General features: G+C 56.9%; 2 protein-coding genes across 4 annotated transcripts; one reads left to right on the plus strand and one right to left on the minus strand.

Moving 5' to 3' along the window:
• Nucleotides 1-3,419: 3,419 nt before the first annotated feature.
• On the plus strand, nt 3,420-6,711 carry NCCRP1 (NCCRP1, F-box associated domain containing). 3 transcript variants are annotated; one of them, XM_004271310.3, is made up of 6 exons: nt 3,425-3,757; nt 4,358-4,420; nt 4,506-4,557; nt 5,199-5,294; nt 5,870-6,008; nt 6,134-6,711. In XM_004271310.3, the coding sequence occupies exons 1-6, from the start codon at nt 3,466-3,468 to the stop codon at nt 6,272-6,274; spliced, it is 783 nt and encodes a 260-aa protein (XP_004271358.1). In that variant the 5' UTR covers nt 3,425-3,465; the 3' UTR covers nt 6,275-6,711. The 3 variants fall into 3 exon arrangements, with proteins under 3 accessions (XP_033286925.2, XP_033286924.2, XP_004271358.1); XM_033431034.2 differs by having other exon boundaries at nt 3,420-3,757; nt 5,870-6,711; XM_033431033.2 differs by lacking the exon at nt 6,134-6,711 and having other exon boundaries at nt 3,420-3,757; nt 5,199-6,010.
• Nucleotides 6,712-8,815: 2,104 nt separating this feature from the next.
• On the minus strand, nt 8,816-9,238 carry SYCN (syncollin). Its single transcript, XM_004271380.2, has one exon. The coding sequence runs from the start codon at nt 9,236-9,238 to the stop codon at nt 8,816-8,818; it is 423 nt and encodes a 140-aa protein (XP_004271428.1).
• Between the last annotated feature and the right edge of the window lie 697 nt (nt 9,239-9,935).

The raw sequence follows: 9,935 nt of genomic DNA on the forward strand, positions 1-9,935 counted from the left end.
TTTCTTATTGAGGTATAATTTACACACAAGAAAATACACCCATTTTAAAGGTACAGTTTGATGAGTTTTGGCAAATGTATACACCCATATAACTACCACCACAATCAAGATAGAACTTTTGGGAACTTCCCTGGTGGTCCAGTGGTTACGACTCTGCGCCTCCACTGCAGGGGGCATGGGTTCGATCCCTGGTTGGGGAACCAAGATCCCTCATGACCTGAGGTGACACCAAAAAAAATTAAAAATAAAAAAAATAAATACACACAAAAGAAAGACAGAGCTTTTTTTCTCACTCCAGAAAGTCCACGCCCCTGCCCCGCAGCCCAGGAAACCACCAACCTGTTTCTCTGATTCTAGATGACTGTTGCCTTGTCCAGAATTTTCTAGAAACGGAATCACACAGTACGTGCTCATTTCTGCAGGGCTTTTGTCAGTCTGTGTGAGGATTTTTAGGTTCATCCGTGTGGCTGCACGTTTGACTAGTCATTCCGTTTTCTTACAGAGAGCAGCCCACAGTGTGGACATAGCACGGCTGGTTTATCCACTCGCCTGTCGACAGGCACTTGGGTGGGCTTGCCCTGGAGTCATCATGGGAAAGCTGCATTGGGTGTGGGTCTTTTGGTGGCCACGGCTAAATCCCCAGGAGTGGGATGGCTGGGTTGTAGGGTGGGAGCATATCTGGTTTTATGAGAGATTGCCAATTTGTTTTCCAAAGTGGTCACACCATCGCTCGTACTTTTTAATGTTTCGTGACACATGAGAGGCGGCTGTGGGGAGGCCTGCTGTGTTGGTCATCCAGGCCTTGGCCCTTTTGAAAAACAGCCTTTCGGAGCTTGAGTCCCCACACTGGAACCTTTACCGCTCAGAAGGTGGAGAAAGGAGACGTTTGAGATCTAATGTTGAAGACACTTGGCTTTGTATGGCCCTGGTTGTGTCCCTGGATCCCTCAGATTTAAGTAAAAATGTTTCTCACAGTATGGAATGATGGGGTGGGTGCTTCTAAAATTTTAGATTCTGGGGTCCAGAGGGACTGAATTAGACTCCTGGGAGTGGGGTTTGAAAATACACATATAAAATAAGCTCCCTGGGTGAAACTAATGAGCCCTAAAGCTTGGGAACCACTGAGTATGGGATATGGGTGAGAGGGAAGGGCATTCTGGGAGGAAAGAACTTTCTGAGCGAAGTCCCTAAGACGGGAGAGAACAGGGAGCAGAAATCCAGGGTCTCTAATGCTGGCAAAGAGCTGGGGTTTTTCTCCGGCACTGGGGAGCCATGGCAGGTTTAAGTGGGGGAGCGACTGCTTGGGTTTAAGCTTTCATAAGACCCCTCTGGCTGTGGCGTGTGTGTGTGTGTGTGTGTGTGTGTGTGTGTGTGTAAGAGAAGGGGGTGAGGACCCCAGGAGGGAGATAATGTGGACACCATGGCAGGAGGGGGGCAGACAGAGGAGGGGTGTTGATCCCCATTCTATAGACTTGCTGCGCTTTTTTTTAGGTTTCTGGCTCCGAGCCACTCCCTGCCCTGGATTCTGACCAGGGGACAGCTCTGAGTCCACTAGACAGACACTCCTCCTTCTCGCTCTGTCCTTTCCTCCTCCCCCTCCCCTCTTTTCCCCCTCCCTCCCCCCCCTCCTCCTCCCCCTTTTCCCCTCCCCCTCCCCCTCCTCCCCCTCCCCCTCCTCCCCCTCCCCCTCTTTTCCCCTCCCCCTCCCCCTCCTCCAATGAAGACAGGTGGGCAGCCAGCCAGACAAGGCTGTGGGTTTGTGCGCTTGTAGTGGGCCAAGGGAGTATTTCCGGTTGTGCGTGTGTTGCGGGCTCTGCGAGTGTTTGTCTGGGAATCTCCTGGAGACTTCCAGGTGCAGCGGGGCTATTGCACATTCGTTGGTTTGCCCGCTTCCATGGGTCCTCCCTCCTCCCAGGGCCCTGGCTAATTCCCAAGTTTCCCTCTTCACCTCTCTTGCCTCAGTTCCCCAATCTGTCAATGGAGGTACTATTACCAGTTCCCACCTCCCAGGGTTGTAAGATTTAATGAGTTAAAGACAGACAATAAATGTAACCATTTTCTCCTGTTTCTGTGTTGAGCCAGTGTTTCTCTCTAGGGGCAGTTTGAATCTGAATCCCTGTGTATCTCACTGAGATTCTGTGTCCAGCTCGCCACACACCAGCTGTGCAACCTTGGGTGAGTTACTAGACCTCTCTGAGTCTCAGTTTCCTCAAGCATCATCATTCCGGTGTGAGCTCAATTCTGTATGTCTGCACTATGTGTCTCTCAGGGTCTTGTGGGAATCTAAGGCAGGAGGCACCCATGGAAGCATATGGGGTTATCTGGGGCAGTATGGGACCAGGCCTGTGAGGTGGGACTCTGTTTCCTCATCCGTGAAATGGGGATAACAACAGTTCCCCACTCAGGGTTGGTGTGCAGGCGGATGCTGGAGCGCTTGGGCCGACATGCAGCTCCACACACGTTCTCTATTCTTTCTTTTACCTATAAAATGCCCACAAATAGTAGCACCTACGTCGTTAGAGAATGAAATGAACTTGTAAGCGCTTAGGACAGCACCTAGCAAGCAGAAATCTCTCACTGTGGCACTTGTTACTGGTAACCTGTGTAGGACTCTGAGCCTGTGCTTACCGGGGCCGGGTGTGGGACGTGGCACGGGCAGAAAGTGGCTGTGGGTGTCTGGCCCTACAGGTTCCTCTGCCACCCCACTTCCTCTGCACCCCGACCTCCTACCCCTACCATCACTCCAGCCCTCACTCCAAACTCCCTGTGACCTCCGAGGGAGGAAGCTTTGGCAGCTGTGCCACCTGCCCCAGCCCCAGGAAGGGATGCAAGGCACCCTGATACCCAGAAGGCGTTGCTGCTTCCCTCTCTGGTGCTATCTCAGTGTCTCCCTGATGTTCCCCATCTCTGTGACTCCCCATCTCAGGCTCCAGGTCTCTCTCTGACCTCCACTGCACCCCCACTATGTTTCCAGAACAGGAAATGTCAGGTCCCAAGGTTGTGTCCCATGTCAGGGCAGAGGAGGAACTGGCAGAGGACCTACCCTCCCAGCCCCCACCCCTTACTGCCTAGCTGACGGGGGTGGGAAGAGGGGGGCTTCATTAATTAACCTCTAATCCTGCCATGTGGGATCTTAAAGAGGTGGATGTGCCCCGGATCCCTGGCATTAGCGCCTTGGTCCCACCCCTCTCCCAGGGCTGGTGTCTGGGTCCTCAACTGGCCCTGGGGAAACTGGGGCAGGAGGCTTGGGAAACGGAGCAGGGCCGGGACCCGGACTTCTACAGTCTGGGAAAAGGAGGCGCTGTGACCTGGACTGCTGGATCTGAGGGAGTCGGGCCTGGGGCCCCAGAGCCTTCCCCCAACACACCCTTCGCTTAAATGCCAGCCGAGGCGCTCCGCCCTCTCCCGCCCTGGGTTAACACCGAGCCCTGCAGAGGAGCCGGGACAGTCGCCCAGACCCGACGGATGGAGGAGGTGCGGGAAGGACCAGCGCTCGGTGGCGGGATGGAAGAACCCTCGAGCACCCAGGAGCTGCCGTCGCCGCCCCCGCCCCCGTCGCCGCCGTCGCCCGCGGCCCCCGAGACCCCCGGGCTCCCGGTGCCTGAGCAGCCGACCGAGGGCTATGCACAGCAGCTGCTGCTACAGGAATGGGCGCCGCCGGGAGGGAGCCTGGAGCTGCCCCCGCGCCTCACCTGGAAGCTTCTCTTCCTGCAGCGGCCGCTCTACCGCAACCTGCTCCGCTCTCCCAACCCCGAAGGTGCGGGACAGAAGTCCGCGCGGAGCTGTAGACGTCTCCGCCTTCTTTCCCCAGGCTCACTCACCCAGACCGTCTGTCTCTTCTTTCCGTCTGTTTGCTTGTCTCTCTACTCTGTTTCTCCGTCGTTGTCTGTTAGTGTGCCTCTGTCTTTTTATTCCTCTACATCCCTCTCTGTCCCTTTTTGTCATTGTGCCTCTCTCTGTCTCCTTGTGTCTCTTTGTCCCACCTGCGTCTCTGTTTCTTTCTACGTCATGTGTCTCCATCTATCTCTCCCTGTGTCTCTTGGTCTCACCCCGTATCTCTCCCTCCCTCCCTCCGCCCATATTTTATCTCTTTTTCTTGGTGCCTCTCTCTCTGTCCCTCTGTCTCTGTCTCACCACAACGCCCTCCCTCTCCAAGCATTGTCCCTCTGCCCCCAGGACATTCTCAGGGCTCTCCCAGGGCCATGACTCACCACTCACCCCTGCCTGGCTGGTCTGGTCTGGCAGGCAGGGCACTGATTCCTGCTCTTCCAACCTGCCCTGGGGTTAGAAAGTGGGGAGCATTCGGAAGCGGGGCAGCTTCAGCGCGCCTGAGGCTCTGCTTCCCTGCGCATTTCAGGCATCAACATTTATGAGCCAGCACCCCCTACTGGTCCCACACAGCAACCCCTGGAGACTCTGGGTAAGCGCTTTGTGGCTAGCCCAGTGCTGAGGGGCTGGCCCTGGAGAATGGGCACATTCTAATCCTTTGCTCGTCCACCCGCCAGGCAATTTCCGAGGCTGGCACATTAAGACGGAGAAGCTCCAGCAGGGCCTCAGGTGAGTGGCCGGGACCCACGGTGGCCTGCCTGTGATTCCTTGTTCCGGCCTTCCTCGCTGTGGGACCTGGAGAAACAGTCTGCCTTTCTGGGCCCTAGTCTTCTGCTCTGTAAACAGGATTAGTCATAAGAGCATGCCCATAAAACACACGCCTGGCTCGCTGGGAGTAGCCTGCACATAGTAGGTGTTAAATAAACAGCAGTTAATATTGTTCCTATGCTCAGCCTCTTTCCGTAGGAGGGGGAGGGTCACCCAGGCCACCAGCTATCTGCCATTAAACCAGGCCCTGCTTCTGAACGGTGGGTGGGATGGTGCACCTCAGAAGCTCAGAGTCACAGGCACCTGGGTTGGGATCCCAGCTCTGCCACTTCTTTGCTGCTCGATCTTGACACGTCACTTCCCTTTGTGAGCCTCGGTTTCCCCATCTGCAACACGGGGCTCAGGATGCATTACCTTCAGAGGAGTTCATGGGAACTGAGGCCGTGAGGTAGGCTGAGTGAGCTCTCAGTGCCCTTATGCCGGTACCCTTGACATCACTTCCAGGGTGCAATGATCAGGGTGCCCTGCTTGCTGGGGCCAGGCTGGCCTGGGAGAATCCCGGCAGATGGCAGACCCCGCCTCCCCCGTGCTGTCTCTCACAGCTGGACCGTGAAGCAGCAGAGTGTGGACCTTCTGGCGGAGGGCTTGTGGGAGGAGCTGCTCGACGTTGAGCAGCCAAACATCACGGTCATGGACTGGTATGTGCCTCTGCACCACCGGCCTGCCCAGCCAGGTCGCACACAGGCGCTCCCCGAAGCGCCAGCCTCACGCCATCCTCCCAGAGACCCTCCTGCCGCCGCAGGACCCAGCCCTGCCCACCTCTGTGGCCCCTTCTCTCTGAGTCCGTTCTTGCAGTGTGCCAGCCCAGAGGCTGTTCCTTCTTCCTTGGATGTGGCCACCCTCTTTTCTGGAGGCGAAGTCCCCTGTCTCCTTCAGGAGTCGGGACATGTGGCTCCACCAGGAAGCCTTCCCCTGGCCGCCCCCAGGTTGTGTCCGATGCATTATCCTCCAGCGCCCCGGATTTCCCCCATCTCGGGCCTGACCATTCCTGTTTGTCACTGCCTGGTGACATGTCCGCCTCCCCCACCGGACCATGAATCCCATGAGGGTGGGGTATGGGGTTGTCTTGGTCACTGCTGTGGTGCTAGCACCACCCAGCCCCGGTGCACAAAGTGGGTGCCAGGGAGTGTGTGTTGACAGGCGGCTGAGCCAGGGTTTGGGGCTGGGAGGTAGGGGCAGTGGAGGCAGCTGAAGGCCTGGCCCCCACCCCCAGGTATGAGGACAGCCGATTGGACGTGTGTGTGTATGAGCTGCACGTCTGGCTGCTGGCAGCTGACCGCCGCACAGTCATCGCCCAGCACCACGTGGCCCCCCGGACCTCTGGGAGAGGCCCCCCTGGCCACTGGGTCCAGGTGAGACTCCCTACCCCGTCTGCCACCCGCACACGTGCTTTCGCATCCCAAGACCTCACAGAGGGAGGAGAGCAGGGTTTATGGGTCCCTCATAAGAACTTCTTCCTGACCCTGGTGCTGCCCAGGTGTCCCACGTATTCCGCCAGTACGGCCCTGGCGTCCGCTTTGTCCACTTCCTGCACAAGACCAAGAACCGGATGGAGCGCGGTGGGCTGCTGCGGACGAGGGTGACCGACTCCTCTGTGTCTGTGCAGTTCAGGGAGTGATTGGCTGGCTCCGGGCCCATTCTGACCCCTTGTCATATCCATCCACCCCTTGACACCTCCCTGAGCCCTTAGCATCTTCTTGCTCCTTTATCACTTCTGACGTCTTAGCGTCTCTCTGACCCCGTAGCAGCTCCCTGACCCTTAGAAGTCCCTAACCCTTGGCACCTCCTTGACCCTTAAGCTTACCGTGTTCCCTGAGCACCTCCCTGCTCCCTCTAGACCTTCACGACCCCTCAGCTGCTCTTGGATCACGTACCACCTCCTATGCCCCCGTAATCCTGCCTGACCCTTGGTTTCTCATTTGACATCTTCACACATCTTTGAATGTCTGACTCTCTGGCATTTTCCATGAGGGCAGTGGCCACTTCTTCCTGAGTCAGTGCTTGACAGATAGTAGGGGCTCAATAAATCTTTGCTGACTGAATGAATAAATACATGTGCCCAAGGATGCTGATTATTTCCGTGGTGTTTGATCCTTAGAACTTCACCAAGGGACTTCCCTGGCGGTCCAGTGTTTAAGACTCTGCGCTTCCACTGCAGGGGGCGCAGGTTCGAGCCCTGGTAGGGGAACTAAGATACCACATACCCGTGCGTGGTGGCCAGAAAAAGAAAAAAACTTCACTGTGTTCATTTCCCACTTTCCAACTTGCACATCCTCTAATCCTTGATCCTCCAGTACCTCCGTTGACCTCTGATCTCTTCACATATCCCCAATTTATGGCCTCGTAGCCTCTCCACTTACCTCTTCTCCCATGTCTCTTAACTCAGAATCCCCCCAGATTCCCTTCCTCCTCCAATCCCAAGTTATCATCCCCCAGAGCTGTCCCCCTACTTCTTCTCCCCCCAAGACCCCTCATTTCTCTTCCCTCACTCCTCCAGAGCGCCCAAACCCAGGTACCCATCAAGGGCCCTGCTCCTTGGGAGTAGTAAATTGCAAATTCGAATTTTCAAAAATACACAAATTAGAACTAAAGTATTCTCCATGTGTTAGGTAGAGGGGCACTGAAAGCACTTCACAACCCATAAGTCCTGGGCTGTGACCAGATTGCAAAACGGACCCTGGCCCTAGCCTGGAGCAGAGTCCTTGAAGGCCTCCTACTGTCCTATTCATAAATCCTGAGGGAGTCTGGAGGTCCCGGCAGGCCTGAACAGCTGGGGGGCATTCAGAGAAGGGCTAGCCATCAAAAAGTGTGGGAAGGGCTTCCCTGGTGGCGCAGTGGTTGAGAGTCCGCCTGCCGATGTGGGGGACACGGGTTCGTGCCCCGGTCTGGGATGATCCCATATGCCACGGAGTGACTGGGCCCGTGAGCCATGGCCACTGAGCCTGCACGTCCGGGGCCTGTGCTCCGCAATGGGAGAGGCCACAGCAGTGAGAGGCCTGCATACCGCAAAAAAAAAAAAAAAAAAAAAAAAAGTGTGGGAAGCATTTCAATGTTTAACAATCAACCGGCAGTACCATGGCATGTCACCCAGATGTCCTGTGTGTGTGGGGGGTGTCCACACCTAAACCCATGTCGGAATCTATGGGTGTGTCCCCATCCACGGCATTGTCCCAAGTATGGGCTGACCCAGGCCTGACCACCCTGCTCTCTCCTCCATCCTGACCCGCATCTGCATGGGCTTGGGTCCCAGGCACCAATAGATGGCAGACAGGGACAAGTTCATAACAGTTGTATTACAGGGAAGGAAGGGTGGTGGAGGCAGGCGGTGAGCTCTCTTCTGGGTCTTGCGGACTTCAGCAGACCCCACGGACAAGGCCAGGTGAGGGGCTCAGCACTTTGCGGGGGATGGAGATGAGGGATTGCTAAGGTATCAGTAGCACCTGCCACAGAATCAAAGATTATTACCAGGGGGTGCCAGGTGGGAGGGATTCTAGAAGCCTGAAATGGGGTGGGGGTCCCGGGCTAGACTCCAAGTTCAGGAGCTAGACATCCTGGCCTGGAAGTTTGGGGCTGGAGGCTCTTGGAGTTCTTGGGGGTAGAGGGACAGGTGGCGTGGTTTTAGAGGGTGCCCTGGCTACATTTAGGGCCCCCGGGTCTGTGAGCTTGGATATGTGAGTCCAGGGTGGGCTCAAGGGCCTCCAAGTTGGGTCTGGGGGCTTCAGAACCTTAACAGGGGCTCTGGAACTGGTTTCTGGGGCCAAGGCTGATCTAGAGGGTCTAGGGGGGTGGAGCATGAGGGCTAGATAGGGTAAATCCTAGAATGAGGTCTGGGGTCTTGAGGTCTGGGTCAGGTTTAGAATCTGGGAGTCCCAGAGTTGGGTCTGAGAGCTCTGGGATCTGAGGTTGGAGAGGGTGCTCCCAGAACGGAGGCTGGATTACTGGGTCAGCTTCTGAGCCTGGGAATCCCAGAGTTGGGTCAGGGAGATCCAAGGGGCATGGGCTTGGGGGAGGGGGCGTGGGTGAGAAGGGGGACCTCCTGGACTGGTTCTAAGGATGCCCAATTTGGGTCAGAGGCTCAGTGGTCTGGATGATGGGGCTGGAGCCCGGGTGCTCTGTTGGGAGCTAGGCAGGTGGATGTGCGGACTGGAGGGCCGAGTCCCTAGGCGCGCGGGCCAGCGGGCAGGCACCTGCAGTAGAGCGCGGAGATGGAGTTGGACCAGTCCCCGAAGATGCCGAGGCGGTACTCTTCCAGGCGCGGGTAGGTGCCGGAGGAGAATTTGCGCGTCTTGCCGCCCTTGCCGCGAGAGGACCACACGACGAGCTCGCAGCGCGGGGCCACCACGGCGGACGAGATGGCGTTGTTCCAGCCAGAGGGCAGGTAGGGCAGGTCGGTGCCCGGCTCCACCGACAGCTCGGCGCCGCCGCAGCAGTTTTCGTAGTAGGGGTCGCTCTTTTCGTAGAGCTTGGCGCACGTGCGCGTCCCGTCGGGTTTCTTGAGGCTGGCGGGCTCCGGGCAGTTGCCTCGGACGCCGGGGACGGCCGCCAGGGCCACAGCCAGCAGCAGTGAGCACAGAGGGGACATGTTGACACTGCAGGGCAGCGCCCTCCCGCGCTTTTATGCTCCTGACCCGTGGGAAGGGAAAAGCTGCGAGATAAGGACTTAGGGAGGGAAGAGGAGGGCGCTTAGGAGCGGGGAGTCTTCCCAACCTAGGTCGGAAACCCACAACAGATGAATACAAGACGGACTTATTTGTATAAAACTCAGCAGCTTAAGATTTAATGTGGCAAATGACAGGACCAGTGGCTTGTAATACAGAAGGTAGCATAGAGTTAATAGTTATAGGGAGGGGCTTCCCTGGTGGCTCAGTGGTTGAGGGTCCGCCTGCCGATGCAGGGGACACGGGTTCGTGCCCCAGTCCGGAAAGATCCCACATGCCGCGGAGCGGTTGGGCCCGTGAGCCATGGCCGCTAAGCCTGCACGCCCGGAGGCCGTGCTCCGCAACGGGAGAGGCCACAGCAGTGAGAGGTCCGCGTACCGCAAAAAAAAAAAAAAAAAAAAAAAAAAAAAGTTATAAGGAGGAGAAGCTCTTAAAAATTGACAAGGAATGGACAACCCCCTTCCAAATACCAAGAGACCCAAAGAGGGGGAGGGGAGCTGGGCCTCCACGCTGGGCAGGTCCCCTTCCCGGGAGGCAGGCCCTTGGGAATAGAACAGCTGGAGATAAGGAGAGAGAGACCCTGGAGGGGAAGGAAGAGGGGGGAGAGGGGAGATGGGGAGG

This window comes from Orcinus orca, chromosome 20 (genome assembly GCF_937001465.1).
Source record: "Orcinus orca chromosome 20, mOrcOrc1.1, whole genome shotgun sequence".
In the NCBI taxonomy this organism is placed as follows: Eukaryota; Metazoa; Chordata; class Mammalia; order Artiodactyla; family Delphinidae; genus Orcinus; species Orcinus orca.

What these genes read in the sequence shown, in the direction of transcription:
- NCCRP1 (XM_033431033.2), top strand. Translation starts at nt 3,466, where the DNA reads ATGGAGGAGGTGCGGGAAGGACCAGCGCTCGGTGGCGGGATGGAAGAA. An exon ending in CCGCTCTCCCAACCCCGAAG is followed by an intron (nt 3,758 to 4,357) that starts GTGCGGGACAGA and finishes TGCGCATTTCAG; the next exon opens with GCATCAACATTTATGAGCCA. An exon ending in GCAACCCCTGGAGACTCTGG is followed by an intron (nt 4,421 to 4,505) that starts GTAAGCGCTTTG and finishes TCCACCCGCCAG; the next exon opens with GCAATTTCCGAGGCTGGCAC.
- SYCN (XM_004271380.2), bottom strand. Translation starts at nt 9,238, where the DNA reads ATGTCCCCTCTGTGCTCACTGCTGCTGGCTGTGGCCCTGGCGGCCGTC.